This window comes from Phytophthora sojae, assembly GCF_000149755.1.
Source record: "Phytophthora sojae unplaced genomic scaffold PHYSOscaffold_12, whole genome shotgun sequence".
In the NCBI taxonomy this organism is placed as follows: domain Eukaryota; phylum Oomycota; class Peronosporomycetes; order Peronosporales; family Peronosporaceae; genus Phytophthora; species Phytophthora sojae.
Genome location: NW_009258126.1, coordinates 2,054,276 through 2,076,453, shown reverse-complemented (window position 1 = coordinate 2,076,453; position 22,178 = coordinate 2,054,276). Strand labels below are relative to the sequence as shown.

The window sequence follows — 22,178 nt, the reverse complement described above, 5'->3', positions numbered from 1 at the left end:
CTCCTCAGTCACAGTTTCGATGTCAAAGTTGAAGAGTGTCCAGCATCCTCGATCCCCGTTGGTGTCATCATAATCCGCTGCAGCAACTTGACTACGTCCGTGCGGCAGTCGACGCTGTCACCCATGGCAGCGAACACCATATCTTCATGCGTGCAATTGCTCACTTCGTAGTACGTGGCAGCTTGGCCCGCTTCGTTCTGGGAATGGAAACATGGATGTTAGCCTGGTCAACTACAGCGAGGTGGTGTGGCTGTACGCACCAGGTGGAAGGCGAGCTTCTTGGACGAAGTCGTAGGGACAACCTGCATCCATTCACCAAATGCATTAGGACTATGAACCAGCACGCCGTGGCTGTGAATTCAACGTACCGTATCGTCCTCCCCATGCAGCAGATAAAATGGCGGCAGCGAGAAGGCTGGAAACGTCAAATGTCAGCTAGCGGCAACCAGCTACAGCTTATAACCCCGACAACAAGTACAGAACACTTTTCTTACCAATGTCTCTCGCCTCAGCAACGAGCGCTGTAGGGCTATGCTTCTTGAAATTGCCCATGCCGAGCATTGCAGGCTTCATGGACGAGATCTCGTGTACTCCTATCCATACCATCAGTGCAACCATCATTGGGTCAGTGGACTGGCTTAGGAGTACGGCCCAGACACGCACTCGTACCGTTGAACGGACCCACGACGCGCTCGCTTTCAAAGACGTAGTGCTCCGAGATGTCGTAGGGCGCCGACAGTCCGACGAATCCCCGCACGTAGTTAGCGATCTCCTTCCGGTCTCCGGCCTTCGGGTCATTGCCAGCGAGACGGAGCCCCGAGTTGACGAGCGCCAGTGCCGCCACGTGTCCGCCAGACGAGTGGCCACTCAGAAAGAGCTTGCTCCTGTCGCCTCCGAGCGCCTCGCAGTTCTCCGCTACCCAGAAAACCTGCAACAGAATGCATCGCATCGTGTCAGCTTCAAGCTTAGAGCTTTAACTGCGAACGAAGACCCACGTACGTACCGCGTTCTCAACGTCCTGCATCATGTCCACGACCGAGCCGCTGGGGAACGTCCTGTAGTTGATGACCGCCACCAGGAAGCCCTGCGTGGCCAGGTACTCCCCCACGAGCGCGTACTGCCACTTGTGGCCGAAGGACCAGGCCCCTCCGTGCATGAAGACGAGCACAGGCTTGGCCGGCGCCTGCTGCTGCTGCTGCTCGTGCACGCCGTAGACGTCGAGCGTGTGGCGCTCGTGCGGCCCGTAGCGGCAGTTGACGCGGCAGTCGCGGGGCTTCCGCAGCAGCAAGCGACCGATCCGCGCCGCCAGCTGGGGCTTCACCAGGCACAGGAGGTACTCGGAGCTGGCGATGAGCTGCCCCACGGACGTGTACTTGAGCGCGGCCTGCACATGCTGCGGCCACGGGAGGCAGGGGTCGCTCTGCTTGAGCAGCGCGTGCTGCTGCCGCAGGTTGAGGCCGGTGTTCCGGAGGTAGGCCAGCAGAGCCACGACGAGCGCAACGCGCCGCGGGTGGAGGCGCGGCGCCGGGTCCAGAGGCTGCAGCTCCGCCATGATATGCCCGAGAGGTCTGGTCTCGTTTACGAAAACAAACAATCAAATGACGCAAAGAGGGACTCTGAAATGCAATTTATGAACGGCGGTGCGCTCGTATCCCGACAGCCCCCGGCTGTCTGGCTGACTGCCTGCGCTGCAGCTCCATCCCTACGACGACTGCTACTGCTCAGTACGGCACGTACTCGAGCTCGCGGCAGTTGTTGAACTGGATGGCGTCGCTCGCGACGAACTTGGCCAGCGGGTCGATGCCCGAAAAGTTTTTCCACTGCTCGAACGTCCGCTTGGTGCCGATGGTGAACTTGTCCAGGTCCGTGCGGTCGAAGTCCTCCTTCGTGACGGGCAGGCCGAGGTTGTAGCGGATGCGGCGCTTGGACGGCTGCTGTATTACGTACCGCTGGCTCCAGTCGCGCTCCCACACCACCTTCCGCTTCTCGTACCAGTGGTACGCGATGTCCTCCGAGGGCACGTAGAAGTCGTAGCCGGCCGTCCACAGCCGCGTCGCGCGCGAATACTCCTCGCCGTGGAAGAGGTAGGGCGTGTACGGGTCGTTGCGCACCTCCTTCGCCTGGGTGCACCCGCCAAAGTTGAAGCCGCCCGCGAGCTGCGACATCAGCCTCGGCTTGGGCGTGTCCTTCTTGTCGATCCACATGGGGGCCGCGTACTGCACCATCGAGTCCGGGTCCTGCGTCTCGATGCGGGACATGCACATGAGCTGCACCTTGACGTCCACGTCGTGCTTCGTCAGGTGCTCCGTGGACTTGGGGTAGACCGAGATGATGGCGTTCGGGTTCTCGATCGAGTCCCATTGGGTCATGATCTTTTCGTCCCAGTCCGGGATGAAGACGAGGTGCGAGTCGATCGTCATGCAGAAATCCTCGTCTGTGATGGCCTTCTCCGTCTCGTACCGCGCAGCAGTGGGGCCCTTCACAGCGACAACAACGTGCATCACACACACACACACACACACACAACATAGCAAAACATCAGGCGTCAGCGCCAATCTGCCTCAACGATCGCTGCCGCCACCACGTACCGTCGCGTTCACAGCGTCAATCTGGGACGACACGATCTGCGGGCGGCGGCAATAGGCCTCCCCCACGAGCTCGCAGAAGATCTCAACGCACGGACGCTCCTTCTCCGCCGGGTAGATCTGGTCGTAGATGCTGATCTTGATGTTGTCGGGCTCCGCGGCGTTGTCGAAGATGGAGCGCAGCGTCTCCGAACACCTTCACAGCAGGTCAAGCAACACAGTCAGTTTGCCAGTCTGTCAAGGTCTTCCCTACTACTGCGCGGGGCTGTGCGTGTGCCCGGGAGAGGGAGGACGAGCACCTGGCCGAGTCCCGGTAGTTGGCGACGAGGATGATGGTCCGGCGTCCGTTGACGATGGACGGCGGCTGCGTGGGCTCTGGGGCGGGCGTGGAGGCCGCCTCCTGGTCGGCGCGCAGGTGCAGGCTGCGCTCCTCGACGGGGGCGTCCACCGCCGCGCCGTTGGCCGCGTACTCCTGCAGGTAGAGGAACTCGTAGAGCACCACGACGAGGCAGATGACGGGGAAGACCATGAGCACCGCCACGCGCAGGTCCAGCCCGGCGCCTCGCCGCGGCTCCCCGCGGGAGCTCACGCGCCCGTACGGCTGGTAGCCTGCCTTCATTCGCGTCGAGGAGGAGGGCGGCGGCGGCGGCGTCGGCCTTGACACTTTGGCGTTTGTTCGTCGTCTCGTCGGTGGACTTGGCTCAGTTTCGCCCACGTCACTTCTCGTTCTGACACGAAAAAACCTATTTAAATTCTATTAACCTATACAACAGCATATCGGGGGGGTAGCAACCGATCAGTACGACAACAAAACCACAACCAGGAACACTTTACAGTCAAAGGCAACCACAAGACCCTTCTGTTCCATCATCTATATACATCGCAAAATCTCTACAAAATCGCATCATTTGCCAGCCAAAGCCGAAGCTGGTGGCTCAAATTCCGCCTCTGGCGGGGTGGAAGCCGGAAGCGCAGCCATTCTACACTTGCTTGCGTCTTGATGCCCAGGTCAAAGATCGTGGGCTCTTTCAGGCTTTCTTCAACTGCCTGGATCGATTCCAACGACGTGCGCACTAGCACGGCCAGATTCTGCGCACCGCTCACCCCAACGACATACAAACACTCATTCGAGCACACAACAGTCACTTGAACCAGCCGAAGCGCCATATCTGCCTGCAGCAACAGACCTCGAAGGGCTTCGTTGTCAGGGGCTTGAAGTTGGTCTGCAGACAAGTCGTTGCACTCATTGTCGGAGGCGGCCAGCTTGTTTTCGGCCCCAATGACCCAAACGCCATGCGCAAAAATCAAACTGCTTCCGATCGCGTCCGGCAGCACCTTCAGCTTGTAGCGCAATAGCTCGTTTGGTCTCGCATCAAACCGCGACACCGAGTCGTCGAAAGGTGCTCGATTGCCCCCCATTCCATAGAGCAGTCCATCCGATGTCATCGACACCAGAGACGCAACTCCACCCATTGGTCGCGCAACAATACCCACAAGGCCCATTCCAACACCGCCTACCACGCTTCGAAGTCCATTATCGAGACCTTGCATCTGTCGCTCCTTGTAAACGGCAATCGGAGTCGTGATCACTCCAGCTGCTGCTCCAACAACACTCGATCCCAAAGACCCTAGGCCGTTGGCCAGAGCTGACGACAACTGCGTTGGGCGGGTGTAATGGCGCTTCTTTAGCTGATCTGACGGCAGCGTGAGTTGATCCATAGTCCGAGAAATTGAGTACGAGAATCCAGATACAGAGGTGAGTGTTGCTGCTGTGGCATGGCCTAAAAAGGAGGCAACACCACCAACCACGCCCTTGGTAAGTACCCATGGACTGTAGCCATTTCGGGACGCAGCCAGAGGAATTTCAACGAGGTCCCGAACGCCTTGGCCAAAGCTTCGAAGGAAACCTCTGCACGACACAAAAAGCAAATAAGCGGCACAGTTGTCAGTCATGAGTAATGGAAACACCAAAGCAGAGCTCAAACTTACGCTGGGTTGCCGATAATGTTCAACGACATGAGAAGCATCGGAGAGCGGACAATTGCGTCGGCCACGTAATCAGCTGCCAGATCCTTGTAGAGTTGATCAGGGAACGAAAACACCTCGCGCATCTCAGTTGACCCGAAGTGCAGTGGGGTCCCGTCGAAGCTATTCAGCACAGGAATCGACACTCTTGCGGTGATAGTCACCTGGAGATTACTGATCTCCAATCGCTCGATGTAAACTTTGCGCTGCTTGGTGATGACTGCTGACTCAAACGCGGCCGTGCTCCAAGCACCCTCATCGGGAGTCCGTGGCTTGGAGTTGACATCGCCAGAAGCAGCTTCTCCTTCTAGCGCATCCAGTGTGGGTCGGATGAATGCGTTCACGTAGGTCAGAATGTCGTCTTCCACCTGAAATACATGCATTCATACAAACAAGTTTGTCAGATACATCATCACGAAACGCATCAAGAGGTGACATGTTACCTGAAGAACAGCCGGGGCAAGCTTCAGCTCGATGCTGTGGAAATACGACGGGATTCCAACCGGGTCCCAGGTATCTGTATAGATGACTCTGGTAACCAAGGAGGAGAACTCCGCTCCAGGCAGTTGCTTGCCCAGAAGCTTCCCCATCAGATCCACTAACTTTTCCTGCTTTCGAACCCGATCGAATTGCAGCAAGTCTTTTGACGCATGGGTTTCCGGAAAGCACAGCATCACAGGGAAATTGCACGTTTGTAGGAAATGCCCCACCTCGATATCTTCGACCCCAACGAAAAGTGTTGTATACGACCGGACGTGCGATAGATACCCCAGGCGTGTGCTGTGGCGTGAAACTTCAGGGGGGTCTGGAGCCGTCGCAAAAACGATTGACACTGCGTTGCAAGTCGCTCGTAGAATTTCTGGGTATAAAATCAACCCTCTCGCATCGCGTACGGGGTCATGCTCGTCACAAAAGTGAAGAGAGAGCTCCTCCACGATCACACCAAGTTTCAGAAATGCTGGAGCGGCCTGCTCGACGTTGGTTGGGGTGGCTGCGGAAGGCAGAACCAACGAAGGTACTCCAGCTGAGTGGCCTTCGTGCGTTGGGTCCTCGAGGCAGGTGATAGAGATCAGCCATGATCCAGCTCGATAAAAGCACATGACTAAGAAGGTGGGTCCGGCCTTCCCAGTACCGTCTTCATCTGAAAATGACGCGAATTGAATCCCACCAACTTGCCAGAGCGCATTCGACCACCCATACTGAGGTGATCCGATCTGGAAACGCATGCGCTCGCCGTTCGTAGTGTCTGGCATGTTGACGCGCTCTCCAGCCTGCACTGAAGCTTCCATCCAATCTCGCAGCCGCTCGGTGTCTGACTCGGTACCGCTGTTGCTGCTTTCAGCATCCTCTGTTGGTTCCTCCTTTAGTGTGCGTTGCGTGGTGGAAACCTGCAAGAGCAACGTGATTGTGAATTGAATCGGCAGAATAGGTATCAATAAAAGAATGCCGGCCGCTTGCTTACCTGTAGACCCCAGTCATACTCCAGGTAATAATTGGATCCAACCCCTTCCGGATCCGACGGGAATGACACACTTCGGAAACCCAGCACGTTGTCCCACTGATTGTGGACGATCACGGGGGGCTGGTGGTCCACAAAGAACATAATGTGAATACTCTTGTGTGTCTGCGTCATGGTGTAGGTTAGCATCTTGTGGCGGAACCCCCGGTGACGAATCAGCAGGCGTCTTCGATGAATAGTCGTCGAGGGGGCCGGGTACAGACTTTCTGGCGTGTTGGGCGGTGCTGTTGACGGCGTCTGCGGCTCAACGATTGTCAGTTTGCCGTCTGAATTAAGTAGAAGGGGGATTTTCGGGAGTAGGACGGCGATTTCTTCCGTCCACTCGTATCCATCTTCGGCCAGGGATACCCGGAAGGAGCACGACAATCTCGCCACTAAGGCTTGTTTTGCGGGGTTAGACGAGTCCTCGCTGGGACGTCTTGACAGCTTCGAACTCAACCAAGACGATACGTCGGCAGTAATACTCCGCTTCTTTGCTTCTTTGTGAAGACACACCGGCACAGACCACCCTGCATCATCACCTGACACCAACTGTTACAGCGAGCGAAAGAATCGCCGCACCTTAGTAAATAAAATAAAATTATCAATCGAACATAAATCGCGTAAACGCACCGATAGTTCGTCTTCTGCAGCGAGTGAGTTTCCTCGCCCGTCTGTCGGAGCAAACTTTAAACCACAGTTCTACATGTAGACGATATCACAGCAGTTGTTAGCTTCTACTCAATAAAGTAAAAACGTATATCGACTGTAGCGTACCGTCGAATTGATCACCACGACTTGCGGTCGGATTGTCAACTTCAGATACCCATCACAGTTCGCCAGCTCGACGCAGTATGCGCTAGCTAAACTGCGTAGCCCTGTCCTACCGGGAGGCACGACAACTGGCTTTGTATCGCCGTTCACATTGAGAGTGATTTCTGGAGACCATTCCACTTGATCACCTGGCCCGCCGGATGCTTCATCATCAGCAATTGAGACCACCAGGCGGTTGCTCACCACTGAAAATCCAACGGATCGCTCCTCACATGAGGCAACTTTCTCAATGGCCCCTTGCTGTCGGAGCGAGCTACCGATGTTGATGTGAAGCGCACTTGGAGTCATGTTGGCAACACTCAGAACGCGCTCTGTTCTGATTCGCACCATCGGACGATGGTCATTGTTGACAGCAGCAACTACTCGGCACTCCCCTAGATCAAAAATCTGTTCCTTTTGTTCCACGCCAGGAGTACTGCATACCACCGAAAACTTGAACGGCTTTGTGGACGTATATGTACTGCCTTGGTGATCGTCATACAGCAGTTGGACGTCCACCGGTTCAAAAGGATTAAGTGCAGATAGGCTTCGTTCACTGGAAGGATGCACGTCGAGACTTACACTTGTGGCCTAGAGAAACACATACCAGTAAACATCAGCATGTACACACTCCGTAAGCCCTAGATAGCCTTCCTTACCTTCTGGAAAAAGCTGAAAGAGACAGGAATATCCATACTATTCTCCAGTGTAAGGGCAGGCCACAACGAAACTTCCATCCACGTGTAGCGTCGAGATACTTGGGGCTGCAGTGGATCAAAATCAGTTGGAAGTACTGCCCTGCACTGCGCACGGCCCACCTTAATCCACGCATAATGCGTTGTTTCGTCGGCATCACCAGGTTGCAGCACTACAAAGCTGCATTGCGACTTCTTGGACCCGTCTAATTGCCCATCGCTTATTTTCACCAGGTCAAACTCATTAGGAATGTTGTCGTGCTTTGACACAGAGCACCATGAGCCGCCTTGAACACCAAGGTCGATGCTAGATACTGACTCCACCATTATGCGTGACACATTGTCCTTGGTGCTCGTTGATACAGACAGAGTGCATGATGCCCCATCCAGCGAAATACAGTTGGAATGAGACTTGCCGTTTTGTTTAACAGCGCGGGAATCTTGATAGAGTTCATCAGACCTTGCGCATTCATGAGCATCTCCATTTACCCGGACACGAACAGGAAAGTCGCAAAAGTTGCTAAATGTCAACGGTGAACGCAGCGTGACAATTGCCTGCAAGCCCTTCAGCTCCACGCAAATCCACATAAATCCATGACTGCCAAAGAACCGCCCAGTAACGCTATTCTCCTTGATCCTGCACGGGTCACACCAAGGTGAATCATCATTTCCAATCTGCTGCTTCTCTTTGGCAGATTCCCTTCGGACTGCGTGGGTTGGATCTTCCAGCGCAAACCGAAGCTGGTAAAATGGACTGTTAGCCAACGAAAGCCAGCTGTATGCAGTATTTGCATGTGCAGTCAGTAGCAAGCTCTCTGTTGTCCCTTCTTGACGATACCAAATGTCCCTGCCGGTGAGATTTACAAGCTTGATCCGCATGCTCGAAAACTTGTCGTCGGACTCGGCTTCAACCAACTTCGGCGCTGGCCGTAAAATCTTTGGAATTGCAGACAGCACCAACATCGACGTATGATTCAGGTACACGGACACAGGGCCAATCAGCGTCGAGATCTCGAGGCCCTTTGAGGAAGTCTCAATCATTGCGTCAATCGTAGTTCTTGGGATGACAGATACGGTCAGGAGCTGCGCCATGTTATCAAGATACACTTGTATCGCCGACGAAACCCGCAGATTCAGCATCCTTGAGCGGCTCGTACCACCGGAAACAGCACAGGAGAGCGTTGTATCGGAAAGTTCAGTGGTGATAATATCGTGGGAGTCGTTGCTGGCCCCGACATGCGTAACAGATAGTGTAGCCTGGGGGAGCGTGACACCAACAACTATGCGCTGGTATCCATCACTGTCTAAGATAGAGTTCACCTGCAGTGAGGAAGCCAACAAGGCGTTCACCACTAGTCGTTTTTGTTTGTTCTGCACAACCATAACCAAGGTTAGTATGCGCATTTATATCATGCCAGTTTGGTGTCCACAACGTACCTCAGGCTCTTGTTCACTCTGGAGCGGGCTTCTCCATCTCAACTCCCAGTTGTCTGACGAAGGTGGCGTATCAAACGAGAACGTTCTCGTGCGACTGCCAAAGTCGAGCAGTTTTGCTCGATACCGTATTTGCTCCATATCGTCATCAAACCACTGGCTCATCAGCTCTCCAAAACTGCCTGGCTCGTAGGATTCGTCCGCATCATCCAGACCTCCATTACGTTCCCATGGAACATAGAATTCACAAACGAGAATGTAGCAACATTTTCTGCTATCCCAGCACCGCAGTTGGCAAAGAATATCGCAAAGCCGCTTGACATCGCTCTCTGCGTTCTGGTCCCAGCTCCATGAGGGCCAACCACTTGGTACCCCTGTAGGCGGAAGTGGAACCGGATCAGCCACGATCTTGTGTACACTTCGTGGTAAGTGATAGCACCACCGCATCCCCATCCAGCTGTGCGTTTTGTTTCCCAGTCCCGGAAGATCAGATCCCTCCACATTAGAATTGTGTTCTTCGATGATCCATGGTCCGTTGCAGTCCTCGAGGTAGGATACTACATCGGCCAGCTCAATATCATAGTTATTCGACTCAATTTGAATATGCGCCTTGGCACCGGAAATGGGTGATGGGGCACTTTGAGTTTCGACCAAGAGGGTCTCCGTGAAGACTAACTCTCCGGGGGCAGGTCGCCGACCTTCAGCCATCCGCCTTAGACTTTTGAAATCATCAGCCGAACTGCAACCGATGCTTTCCGTTGTGACGTTCCTTGGAGTAGCATTCTCAACCGCGCTTGCACTGCGTTCACCGCCACCTGGTAGCTTGCCATGACCCGGAGAAACTTTGTCAGCAGAACCGCCGCGTACGGCTAGCAAAGATTGAACAGCCGCTAAAGAAAATGATGATAGCTTCACGCAAAGTGCGTTCACTTCAGCCTGAATGTTTGTCCGCGCAATGTCGGTGTGAAGCAAGCAGACCCCCAGTTCTCCAAGTGCGACTCGCTCCACCATTTGCTGCTGGTCTCCAGTAACACGAATGCTGCAGTCATGCAGTAGACGCTGAGCCTCAGACACAGTGCTGATATGTTTCGAGAAACGCTGCCAAGAACTGCCTGTGTGAGCAGACGTTGGTCCAATTGAGCTTCGACGAAAGTGAACTTCTAGCGGAGGCAAACCGTCAGACGTATTGATCCCAAACTTGTCGACATTCAGCATCATCTGAAGAGTGGGGACGGCTACAAAGCGATTGATCGCATTGACGTCTTGCCGAGAGGTCTGTAGAGATTGCTGAGCAGATCCGTCGCTTCCAAGACTGGCACTTGCGAAAATCTGGCCAGACGTCATCCACACTCCAGAAGCCCTCGTATTGGTTGGGTTCCGTCTCCAGTATGATATCACACTTGGGGCTACAAGTAGTTTGACGTTCCACCTCGACTGGAACACGAACGGATGGCGCTTCGGAACGTGATGAACTCGCTCTCTTGGTAGCTTGTTCGGGCTGTAAGTCGAAAACGACAGATCGGGGTTTATCTGCGTAAATCGTGACACTGCTGCTATAAAGTGGTGGGATACGTGAAGCTGGTATGCCTGCACATCGAGAAACAATGTACCCTCCGAGCGTTCTCCGAAATTCCATCGTGCAGCGATCATTTTTTCGGGATAGTTTTCCACCGTTAGTTGCCACAAACTAGGCTCAGCATTCGCCCCAAACACCACTTCTTCGCTTGAACCGGTCTTTTGTGTAGGACTCCTAGGTTCATCAGCTGCACGATGTCCCACGACCAAATTTTGAACGTAGGCACTGCCGCCCAGCAGCGAGAAATTGTGCGCAATAGTGATGTTGCCAACCCGAACATGTGTAGATGCGCCCGCCTCCAGCATATTCACTTCAATTCCATCGCACGAGAATGACATTTCGTGCTGATTCGTGCAATTCTGTGTCGTGGCTGCTTTTGGCGGTGTCAACTCAACTGGCTTCAAATTCGCCTGTACTGGCGCCGCAACAGACCGACTTATTGCACCTGCTCCATGAATTACTCCCACAACCCGGGTTACCAGCACGTCAAACGCTGTTTTGGGTAGGTCGAGCCTCAGCTTGGTCAAAGCGACGGTGGTAGAGGTTTTTACGCCTGAAGAAACACCTTCATTGTTCGAGGTAGGCTCCTCTTCAATGCTGCATGTGACGTTGAACGGCGACCAGAACGTCCCCACAGTAGAAAATCGAGCTGAACGTCCAGCTGTCCGTCCGAGATGCTCTTCAAATGGTCCCAATTCACTTGGTTCTCTGGGCCCAGTGTGGTTGAATAGCAACGTAGCAACATGCCCAGATATCTTCCCAACTCTGCCTCCTAATCGAAGTTGTGACTGCCCGAACCGCTGGGCTTGAACGGTTGACCGCCTTGGCAAAACCCGAGAATTGAACGGAGGATACCCCAAACCATCGAGTGAAATGTCATTGCGTACAGCAGAAGCCATTGATAATGATTCCAGAACAAAAACAACATTCCCTGTTACCTCAGACCGCTCCGTCAGGACAGCATCCATAAGATCTTCGCTTGGAAGAATGAGACGGATTTGGCCGAGCAAGAGCGAGGCTTCGATATTGGCCAAGGATACTCGACGCGCTGCAGCATGTGGACCGGGATCAGCTGGCATCTGATCAACAGTGTCGGTAGTGGAAGGTAGAGGCTTTTGTTCAGTCACATCAGCGCCCAGTTTCAGCACTGACGCAATACAGTACAGACTGGATGTAGTCAAAGCCACATCCGCGTTCTCCATTGACCCCGCGATAACGTGATGAGGAAGGCCAGCCTCCTTGTAATTGCGATAAAATGCAGACAATAGCGGGTATAAGTGAGCTGACTTTGCCGATTCAGAATCGCTTGCAGACGCGACCAGAGGGATCTCAGCAAACCGTAGCTGTTCATCATCTTCTTGCTGGCGCCACTTGATGACCGTCATCTGGAACTCTTTAGCAATGTTGCTTGTTAAGTGCCACGAAAGCATTGCAGAGGGAAGTGACTCCGAATCAGGGGCGCTTGCATTTGACACATGCAGTGACTTCGACACGCATACCAAATCATCCAAATCCAAGCACACCAAAATCCCCAAGAATGCGTGCTCAGGTAACCGCGAAAACTCGCCGAACTTGCCACGTACTTCCCGTCGTGAAGGGCGAAGTCTTTCCACAACGCGAACATCGCCCACAGATACCTGAATATCTGTGAAAGTATGCCGCCCTCTTGGTTCAAGGTGGCTCTTAGTTGGATGATGATTGCCGAATCTTGTAGCTACACAAAGATTCGATACGTCGCCGTGCACAACTGCCCGAATCGATCTGCATCCACGATTTACTCCATGTACGATATCAGACGCAATTTCAAGGTCAATTTGGTCCACTTGAGCACCCAACCGCAAGTGCCACCGGTAACGGGGAGAGGAAGTGTTCTCAGTCACAGGTTTAGCAGTTGACGAGGGCCGATCAGGGTGCCTTCTCATTCGGGTTTCTGTCTCGACAAAAGGTAGCTTCGACAGGTACAGAAGCTTTACACCCACAGCAAAAAAGAACCGGTTAGCACAACAACAATCCCAACTTCGAAATGCGAAATTGTACCTTTAGTCGGGACAGAGATGCTTGAACGCCCGATAGATGAACGGATACATCCATTGCGTAGGATTGCTCGCGGTCGCCAGGCTGATGCAATAAATCCACAGACATCTTCACGCCTCCAATTCCAAATAGCATCGGGTCTACTAGTCCCTTCAATACACCACGGTCTGATGCACATATCCTGGTGTTCTCAACTCTGCACTCGAGCTTAAGTGCTCCGCCCGGTCGCACTTGTTTTGGTGGATTTGGCTCGGTCTCTAGCGATGATATCGATACAGGCGGTATACTCAACTGGAAAGCTTCGTTCACAAGAATCTCTGCACCAGCAGCTTTTACATGTAAGGTCAAGCTCCAACGTGTCCAGGGACCGCTCGAAGCAGATTCAGATTGTCCGCCAGCAGGCAATGAACTTGATCGTTCCCTAACAGGCAGATTCATTGTGATTCCGTCCACAAGGCTCAACACGACGGTGATCAGATGGAGCAAACTCTTCAACTCCAAGTGCAACGGGGCCAGTTGTACGTCAACAACAAATAGGCACTGTGAGCACGTGGCAGTGAGAAAACCTGGGTTCAGCAAAAAGATCGACAGTGTGCCTAGTAGCGGTACTTCTCGCAGTACACCACTCGACTTCTCTTGCTTAATGTCGAATTTGAAAAGCGGGGAGGCAAAATTTTCGTCCCGAAGCGTAATTGGGGCAGCACCACCTTGAAGTATGCAATGTCTTCCAGGCATCTTGGTTATACAGGCGCTTATCGAAGCAATCACTCCGCTTATCGATTGGTGTTGAGCCATCGCTAACCGAGGTCGATGCGAGACAGACCTGGATAATGCAGCTCTGCACATCTCAATTCGAAAAGCGTTTTTGGACGTTTTTGAACCACCATTCCACGTGATCGGGTATCCGAGAGTGCTTGTAATGCCACCTACCACTTTCGCAACAGCCTCTATCTTGGACGAGCTCAGGTCAATCATAACTTTGTCTAGACTCACGAACTGTCCATCGCTATCACCACCGTCAGTCGAATTTGCAGTAACAAGTAACTCGAACCCCAGTACTTCCGCCAGTGGAGTCGTTACTGTTCGTTGTGCCTCCAGATAGGCAGATACAGCGCCAAGCTGGAGTCGACTCTTACTGCCACCTGGATAATAGGATACTAGCCACACGAAATCGCGTCCAGTTAAAGTTACACCACCACGTACACTAATCTCTTCTTCGCCTTGCAAAGGCTTTTCTCGTACATCAGGTAACTGAATACGGACATTGCTCACCGTAACCAACTTGATGTCACTTTGTACGATAAACTGGATACTGGGGGGTGCATTTTCAGTAGTTGCTGCAGAAACTTCGTTTTCTGCTTCGCGATCACCTTCCTTTTTCTGCAAGATGATTGATACGGCTTCCAGTATCTCCACACACTTAGGAGGATCCAAGACTGCTTCAGCCTCACCAACAGATATATCCAACACCTTCGAAACGGCTTCCTTTCTCACATCAACGTCCAATTCATCATCAACAACCCGAGTCGACGTTGATGTCAACCGCAACCGCAAGGCCGAATGAACGCTTCGATGTCGAATATTGGCGGATCCCGTTGATGGGTGAAGTGAAGCGGCCGAGCAGGAATGCATGGTGTAACGCAAAAACAGAGCATTAAGTTGTGGCTCCAGCAGCTGAGTGAGATTATCTTGGGCACCGAGATCTGGGTTGCGGTGGGCTCGGTATTCATCCGCGATCGAGGTTAGAGCACGTAGTATTCCCTCCGAAATTGAGACAGGAAAATTATTTGATGCCCATGCTGTCGACACAGCGTTTGATAAGATTCCTCCATCAAGCACTCGCTCCTTAATACCAATAATCTTGGTGGCTTGCTGGCAAATTTTGGACACTTCACCAATCGGTATGCAGTGGATAGTTTCACCATTCCACGCCGTAGCGCAATCACAGGGAACCCCCCTGCTTTGATTCGAGTTATCCTCGCTAAGCTCCAGCGTTTTCCAAACCGGAATACCCGCATCCAGACTTACTTTGACGATTTCAAAACTGCGTGTTTCACGTTGATTCAGCCGTGTCGTCTCCTCTCCAAAAAATGAATTAATAAAGTACGGGTGCGATACACAGTCGGAGAAACGTGAAGAATCAATCGACCCCCATGTCAGTAGTTCCTTGCCCTTCTTGCACTTGGAGTCATCTCGGTTCTCGCTAGCCGTAGCCGAAACAAGCTCCACCTTTTCAATTTCAAACACCAGATCAGATCCGCTTTTCTCCTCACCTCTTGCCAGCAACATTTCCAGTGCTACGTAGCTCATTGTCAAGTTCAGAACAGGCACCGCTGGCCGAGCAGTTTTTCTTCTCCTTGTTTGCCGAGAAACCTTCACCATGCCGATATTTGCAACTGGAACCAGCTCCTCTTCGTTTTCAGCTACTGCACCGTCTTGCTGCTCAGCTTCTTGTTCTAGTTTTTCGTGCTTGCGTAGTGTCAGCGAAGCCGAGCTGATACAAAGCCGCACACAGGACGTTTTCGTAACAGGACCACTCGCAATCAACGCGTCTTCGTCAGCATTGCTCGCCGGGGGCTGGACTTTTAGCAATGCCCCTCTCGTTTCAGCGAGCAGCTCCGACACTAGTTCATCTTCCTCCTCATCCCCGGCTGTTCCCAGAGCCTTCATCGCCCAACCAAACCAAGACTCGCGCTTCTTGGCCGTGCCATCGATCTTCTGGTCTTCACTTGGAGCTTTACGAGGAATTACGGCAGGCAAACTAGCAACAGGAACAGGTCCCACTTTACTACCACGGCCCAATTCATCACGAGGATGCTTTGCTTGCGGGGCTAACTCACGGGCTTGGTCAATCTTGGTGCTCGCGCTCTTGATAAGTTGGTTCAGCATATCTAATTGTCTATCGCTGACCGAGAAGAGCAGCTCCCCGATGAAAATGTCCACTTCGTACATGGGCTTCACGCTCGAACGATTGCACGAGTAGTAGTAGAAGGGGTCGCACATCACGGACGGCCTGTACCCAAACAATCCATCAACATCTACAATGTTGCCTTCGTCGTGCGTGTCATTCGGTGTAAAAGGTGGTTGATGTAATGGGGATCTCGGAGAGGTGGGTCTACTCCTGCGACCGTCTTGAAATTTTCCTGCCGACGCATTGAAGAACAGCTGCAGCTTGGCTCGGACCGAAGCAGACGTTCTGCTGAGCACAGGCACCTCGTAGCCGACCACTTTCCGACGTACTCGGTCCTGTGTGAAGCCTTCAGTAGTGTCGCCATCACTGGTATATCGATCGAGGAAAATCGTCACGTCCTTGGCGTCAATCCGCTTGCAGACAGCTCGGCGTCCTCCTCCAAGTTCCTCGAAGCTGCGCTTCCACCCGTCGCTCTCACTGGCAGAATAGAAATCCAGAGTCTGTCAACACGAAACACAAATAAAAAAATACAAAGTCAATTCTCCCTACAAAATGAATAAATAAAATAAATAAATAAAACCCACCCCGAGGGCGATCGAGAACACGACGTCGTCGTGCTCGTACTTGAGCACGAGGTTGTTCACCTGCACGCTGACGTTGGCCAGGATCTTCTGCAGTGTGTCGTTTATCCAGCCGGACTTGGGCTGCTCGATCTTGTCCTCCGGCGGGGGCGGCGGTGATGATGGTGGTGCATCGACGTCAGCTCCAGCTCTAGTTGCGGCCCTGGGCGTGGCCTGCTCGTCGCCACTCTTGGCCGTGAGGATGAGCTCGATGGTGTAGAGCTTGACCTCGATGGGCTGCGACAGCAGCTGCGTCCACGGGATGTGGATGCGCAGCTCCCGGATGAAGCCGCGCGAGAAGTCGAAGCTCGAGGGGATCTCGAGGCTCTCGCGCAGCACGTGGCGCTTGATCTCGAGGTCGTTGAGCACCAGGTCCCCGCCGAAGAGCCCCAGCCCCTCCAGCTGGATGTCCTCGATGTACTTGCTCAGGTAGAACTGCAGGTTCTGCGCGATGTAGCCGCGCAGAGGCGACAGCAGGTCCAGCATGGCCGCCGTCCGTCCACCGCAGTTCCGCACTGGCGCCGATACGACGATACGACACGTAGGATGTAGTAGATGAAACAGTGAGTTTTGGCCAATCACTGCGCGCCAAAAAGGAAAGTTGAAGTGGACATGGCTACACTGTGCAACCCCACCGTGTACAAAGGCAATGAACGATGTCCTCGACGCGGGGTTAGATGCAATGGGATACAGGAATGCTATTTTATATCAAACGCTACGGGCTTCAAGCCTCGTAGCTCTATGTTGCTGTTTCTCGACATTCGCTCAGTCGAAAGTCGGCTCGTCGCTCCACTCGCCCTCGGACCACCACATCTCCGTGTCCGAGTTCGCCTCAGACGCAGGATGCCGCCGCCACTCGGAGCCGTCGTAGTCCTCCACCAGCCCGTACTCGTCGTAGCCGTCGCTCTCGTCCATGAGACTCAAGCTGGTCGACATGCTCTCCGAGCCGCTCGACACGTCCTCGCCGTCCGAGTCGTGGATCGCGAACCACTGCAGCTGCCGCTGCACAATGTCAGCGTTTCCGACGCACTCCTGCAGCATCTCGTCGACGATGCCGTCGTGGGCAAACGGCTCCTGCCCAAAGTTCACGTGGATGGCGTCCGACGAGTCCAGACCCACAGCAGGGAACCACTGCTCGTGCACGCACTCCATCGTACTGTTCTCTTTGTCGATCCGCTCCCCGTTGTTGGTGAACATGACGAAGGAGCGTCCGTCGCGCACGTTCCGCCGCACGCCGCAGCCGATGGTGTCGTTGGCTCCGAAGGCAGGGCCGAACTGGCGACCCCGGTTGGAGTGGAACATCTGACCGTCGTCGCCATGGTATCCGTAAGAGCGGAAGTCCCAGCCAGGCTGGCGATCCACAAGCGGGAAGCGCGACGTCACGAGGCCGATCGACGTCACGTCCTCGCCGTGCACTCGTCGCGCCGAGGGCTTGACGCGCTTGGTGATGGAGATCTCGAAGTAGCCGCTGGAGACGACGCCCACATGGTACTCGAGCGCATTCGTCTGCAGGTTCCTCCGCTTGAACACGGCCACGTGGAACGTCGTGGGGAACGGTACGTTGGAGCGCACGCAGCGGTCGTCGCCCAGGATGTCGCCGTCGAAGCCGAAGTGCACCACCTCATTCGCCTTGACCGGTTGCGCATGAAGGGACGCGACACTGAACAGCAGACAGCAAAAGCGTTAGTGAATGGTTAACCAAGGTTGACTGTAACCGCAACAACCAACATCGCCACGTACTTTTGCTCGAGCGCGAGGCTGCCTCGGTAGTGGCGTGTCTGCTGGATATCTGCGTAGGCCGGCAGCGGTGTGACTGCGTGCGCCAGCAACTGGTACATGCGGCTCTCGCTCACGGAGCTCGGGAAGAGCTTGCGCAGCTGCTCCGAGAGCACGAGCGGCACGGAGCCGTCACGTGCGCCGGGCAAGCGGAAGTTGAGCGTCTCCCAGCGGTGGCAGAAGAGCGCCTTCCACACGGGGAAGCGCGGCAGCACAGTGCGCGCCGTGAACTTGGAGGCGCACGTGAAGGCCTCGACATCGCGCGGCGCCGCAAACGACAGCAGCTGCGCCACCAGCTCGTCGTCCAGCGCGTGGATCGGTGCCATCTTGAAGGTCTCGCTCAGAGGTGTCGGGGGTATGGGGATATTGAACTAATGGATGAATGACCTGGAAGTCTGCGTCTCCAGGCCTGGAATTCGTTGGCGGCGACAACGACACGACGCGGTGCTTCAGTTTTATGCATAAGTCCGGTGAACCTAATGGCAAATCCCTCTTAACTGTCGTAAATGTCTTAAGTAGAGGAATAGCCGTTACGTCACCATCCTATTTTTTGTCAACTGTAGGCACACCATCACCTTTAGACAATAATAAAATATGTGACAAAGCTGTGAGGATGTGCTGCACACGATTGGCCGTCAAAGTTCGCATAATTCAGTACCTAAATCCAAGGACCAAAGTTGAAGTTGGCCGATATAGCTCTCAACCAGCGCATGCGAGGCGCGTACAGGTAGCAACCTCAGTAGAAGAGATTTTATTTGGTCTACTATGGTAGCCATTAAAATCCTAAAGAAGATTTCATCATCACCACCAACGGTGATTCTCTTGGTATCTGCATGCTGCTTACCCGTGCTTGTCCTGGTTGCTCGAGGATTAATAGAAAACTGTCAAAACAGTCCTCCATCAACCTGCCTTGTTCTACCGTTTGGGGACACGACTTGTCCCTCCTTGCTATCGCCTTTAACTGTCGAACCCCTGTCACCCGGAACTCGACACAACTTTTCTCCGCCGATGTTGATTCTCCTTCAAAGATGAGCCTGTTGCGCTGCATCCATTGCGTTGTGCTGCAAACAGTTGCTAAACTTCTATAGCTCAAGCGAATCTGACACTGAACTCTCAGGTATTGAGATGTGTTAAAAATCGTGCCGCGCCTGTGACGTCGGCGACGCGGCAGATGGATACAAAAAATCGGGGGTGCGTGGCATCAACCAACGGCAACTCGGCAACAAGGTCAATCACGCGATGTAAGTGCTGCCATTCTCTACGATATCAACGACGGGCGGGCCCACGGCCTGCTCTTGCTCTCTCGCCGCGGGGCCAACCCAAAGCAGCAGCTGGTCTAGCTAATAAACGCCTTCACCAGCGACTTGGCGGTGCACGGGCCGGCGGATGTCATGATCGGCTCGCCCTTGTACGTCGCCACGCACTTGTCGTCGGTGAGGAAGTCCGGCGAGACCTTCTCCAGCACCTTCTGCTTCTTGACCTGCGCCGCCGACACCGGCTCGCCGCTCTCGGACGCGACCGTCACGCGCTCGCCCACCTTGGCGTCGGCGGGGGGCTCCACGAACTGCACGTTCTCGTGGGCCTCGTCGCACGCGCACAGCACCATGCCGTGCGACTTGAAGCCGCCCAGCTTGGCCGGCTTGAGGTTCAGCAGCACCAGCACCTTGCGGTTCTGCATCTCCTCCAGCGAGTAGAACGGCTGCAGGCCCGAGGCAATCTGCTTGGGCTCCTCCTCACCGATGTCAATCTCCTCGCAGTACAGCTTCTCCGACTCCGGGTGCTTCCACACCTTGGAGATCACGCCGACGCGGATGTCCAGCGAGGCGAAGAGCGGCGTCGCGACCTTCTCAGGCTTGGCCTTCGCGGGCTTGGCCTTGGCAGCGGCCGCCTCACTCTGCTTCTGCTTCTCCTCCTCGGTCAGGACCTTGTTGAACAGGATGTCGCCGATCGACACCTCAGTGCCTGGCTTCAGATTGTCGTACTCCGGGGACAGCGCCGTCAGCGTCGTCGGGGCCGTGCCGAGCTTCTGGAAAATGATCTTGGCCGTCTCGGGGATGATGGCGCTCAGGTAGTGAGCCAGCACGTAGATGGCCTCCAGACAGGTGCGCACAACCACAAGGCGCGGCTCGCTCTCTTTGATGTGCCACGGAGCCTTGTCCGTCAGGTACTTGTTGGTTTCCTTGAGCGCGTTGACGATGGCCAGGCAGGCGTTCTGCAGGGCAAAGTCCTTGTACGAGTCCTCCGACTCCTTGAGCAGCTCGTAGATGTCGAACGGCTTGTCCGCCTTGACGTCGGGCACAACACCGTTCGAGTACTTCTTACAGATGTTGACAGTGCGGTGCACAAGGTTGCCCAGGGTGTCCGCCAGCTCCGAGTTGTGGATGTTGATGAGGTCGTCCTCGGAGAAGGGCATGTCCTGGCCGAACTTGGCCGAGCGCACGATGAAATAGCGGAACGATTCGATACCGTACTTGCCAATCATCTCGTACGGGTCAACGACGTTGCCCACGCTCTTGCTCATCTTGGAGCCGTCCTTGGCGTTCACGAAGCCGTGCGCGAACACGCGCTTGGGCAGCGGGATCTCCGTGCTCATCAGGATGCAGGGCCAGATGACGCAGTGGAACCACGTGATGTCCTTGCCGATGATGTGCACGTTGGCGGGCCAGTAGCGCGAGTTCTCGCCGTCCGGGTAGCCGATGGCCGACAGGTAGTTGGCCAGCGCGTCGAACCAGACGTACAGCACGTGCTTGGGGTCGTTGAGCAGCGGGATGCCGTGCGTGAAGGTGTTGCGCGAGGCCGACAGATCCTGCAGCGGCTCCTTGAGGCGACGCAGCAGCTCCTGGCGACGCACCTCGGGCTGCAGGAACTCGGGGTTCTCCTCGATGTGCTTGACCAGGCGGTCCTGGTACTTGGACATCTTGAAGAAGTACGACTCCTCCTGCATCTTCTTGAAGGGCGTGCCCGTGGTGGGGTCCTTGTAGTTCGTGAGCTGGGCCTCCGTCTCCGTGACGAAGGTCTCCTCGCGCACGTTGTACCATCCCTCGTACTTGCCGAGGTAGACGTCGCCCTTGTCCAGCGCGCGCTGGAAGAGCCACTGGGCGAACTTCTTGTGCACGTCGCTCGTGGTGCGGATGAAGTTGTTGTTGCTCATGTTGAGATCCTTGGTGAGCTGCTGGAAGATGCCGGCGTACTTGTCCACGAGCTGCTGGGGCGTGACGCCCGCGGCCTCGGCCGTCTGCGCGATCTTCTGGCCGTGCTCGTCCGTGCCCGTGAGGAAGTACACGTCGCGGCCGAACACGCGGTGGTAGCGGCTGATGACGTCCGAGCACACGTTCTCGTAGGCGTGGCCCATGTGCGGCAGGCCGTTCGTGTAGTGGATGGCCGTCGTGAGGTAGAAGGTCTCGCGCGCGGGCTTGGCGGCCGCCACCTTCGACTCCAGCGCCTCCACGCGCGCGTCCTGCTGCTGCTGCGCCACCTCCAGCTTGTCCACGCGGGCGGCGAGGTCCGCGGTCGTCGACATCGTCTTGCTTGCTTGGTTGATTCGCTTCTGCTTGGCTCGGCAAATCCCTTCCCCCTTGACCACGAGCATGTTCTGGCGTCGCGCGCGTCTACTGGCTGAAATGCGGCTACTGTTACGCATCACCATTGGGCAATAATGCACGCGTGACAAGTTCGAATTCGCCCGCCAAAATAAATAGCATAAGCAGCCAGTACCACCCGTCCGGTACAAACTGCTCATTCCGCATACGGAGATCTGTGCTGCGTACCTGCTCCGTAGTTTTCCGATCCGCAGCCGTCAATTTTCCCGCGCGAAATCCAAAATTCGCGCTTGCGCCGCGTCTCGCACTGCGCAAGTCAATAGCAGCGGCGACCATGGTGCTGCACGGCGGCAGCTCCGCCTCGCTCTCGAGCGTCGTAGTGGCCACAGACAAGCGCGGCATGACGCACAGCCACAGCAACAACAGCAGCATCAGCAGCGGCGGCAAGCTGGAGGACCCCAGCTCCTTCGGCTCCATGCTGGACCAGCTGCACGCCGAGCAGAAGGGCACGATCGAGGCGCTCACGTGCCAGGTCGAGTTCTACCGCCAGCGCGAGGAGCGCGCGCGCCAGGAGCTCGTCACGCTGCGGCGCTGCCTGCCGCTGGCCAAGGACGACGAGGGCGCCGCCTTCGCCTCCGTCGCCAAGCTGGCGGGCGAGAACCGCGCGCTGGG

General features: G+C 55.0%; 8 protein-coding genes across 8 annotated transcripts; all 8 read right to left on the bottom strand.

Annotated features, from left to right (window-relative positions):
- Positions 1 to 8: 8 nt before the first annotated feature.
- Positions 9 to 1,559, bottom strand: PHYSODRAFT_565645 (hypothetical protein; the record flags this gene model as incomplete). The annotated part of the gene is made up of 7 exons (XM_009539070.1): positions 1,004 to 1,559; positions 827 to 928; positions 670 to 772; positions 495 to 593; positions 369 to 415; positions 261 to 302; positions 9 to 197 (listed from the first exon to the last, which is right to left on the bottom strand). The coding sequence occupies exons 1-7, from the start codon at positions 1,550 to 1,552 to the stop codon at positions 9 to 11; spliced, it is 1,131 nt and encodes a 376-aa protein (XP_009537365.1). The 5' UTR covers positions 1,553 to 1,559.
- Positions 1,560 to 1,721: 162 nt separating this feature from the next.
- Positions 1,722 to 3,247, bottom strand: PHYSODRAFT_565644 (hypothetical protein; the record flags this gene model as incomplete). Its single annotated transcript, XM_009539069.1, has 3 exons — positions 2,885 to 3,247; positions 2,589 to 2,781; positions 1,722 to 2,477 (listed from the first exon to the last, which is right to left on the bottom strand). Exons 1-3 carry the CDS (start codon positions 3,202 to 3,204, stop codon positions 1,722 to 1,724), a joined length of 1,269 nt encoding a protein of 422 aa, XP_009537364.1. The 5' UTR covers positions 3,205 to 3,247.
- A 229-nt stretch (positions 3,248 to 3,476) lies between these two features.
- On the bottom strand, positions 3,477 to 7,272 carry PHYSODRAFT_565640 (hypothetical protein; the record flags this gene model as incomplete). The annotated part of the gene is made up of 6 exons (XM_009539068.1): positions 3,477 to 4,494; positions 4,575 to 4,978; positions 5,054 to 5,998; positions 6,073 to 6,660; positions 6,742 to 6,810; positions 6,886 to 7,272. 6 exons carry the CDS (start codon positions 7,270 to 7,272, stop codon positions 3,477 to 3,479), a joined length of 3,411 nt encoding a protein of 1,136 aa, XP_009537363.1.
- A 290-nt stretch (positions 7,273 to 7,562) lies between these two features.
- PHYSODRAFT_528796 (hypothetical protein) lies at positions 7,563 to 11,828 on the bottom strand (the record flags this gene model as incomplete). The annotated part of the gene is made up of 5 exons (XM_009539067.1): positions 7,563 to 8,987; positions 9,054 to 9,833; positions 9,918 to 10,158; positions 10,234 to 11,665; positions 11,786 to 11,828. The coding sequence occupies 5 exons, from the start codon at positions 11,826 to 11,828 to the stop codon at positions 7,563 to 7,565; spliced, it is 3,921 nt and encodes a 1,306-aa protein (XP_009537362.1).
- Positions 11,829 to 16,395: 4,567 nt separating this feature from the next.
- Positions 16,396 to 16,662, bottom strand: PHYSODRAFT_385208 (hypothetical protein; the record flags this gene model as incomplete). Its single annotated transcript, XM_009539066.1, has 1 exon — positions 16,396 to 16,662. A coding segment is annotated over one exon (267 nt), but the record flags the coding sequence as incomplete, so codon positions are not given.
- Positions 16,663 to 16,956: 294 nt separating this feature from the next.
- Positions 16,957 to 18,293, bottom strand: PHYSODRAFT_340835 (hypothetical protein; the record flags this gene model as incomplete). The annotated part of the gene is made up of 2 exons (XM_009539065.1): positions 16,957 to 17,851; positions 17,932 to 18,293. The coding sequence occupies 2 exons, from the start codon at positions 18,291 to 18,293 to the stop codon at positions 16,957 to 16,959; spliced, it is 1,257 nt and encodes a 418-aa protein (XP_009537360.1).
- Positions 18,294 to 18,874: 581 nt separating this feature from the next.
- On the bottom strand, positions 18,875 to 19,054 carry PHYSODRAFT_419331 (hypothetical protein; the record flags this gene model as incomplete). Its single annotated transcript, XM_009539064.1, has 1 exon — positions 18,875 to 19,054. A coding segment is annotated over one exon (180 nt), but the record flags the coding sequence as incomplete, so codon positions are not given.
- A 249-nt stretch (positions 19,055 to 19,303) lies between these two features.
- On the bottom strand, positions 19,304 to 21,487 carry PHYSODRAFT_250104 (hypothetical protein; the record flags this gene model as incomplete). Its single annotated transcript, XM_009539063.1, has 2 exons — positions 19,304 to 19,447; positions 19,487 to 21,487. The coding sequence occupies 2 exons, from the start codon at positions 21,485 to 21,487 to the stop codon at positions 19,304 to 19,306; spliced, it is 2,145 nt and encodes a 714-aa protein (XP_009537358.1).
- Between the last annotated feature and the right edge of the window lie 691 nt (positions 21,488 to 22,178).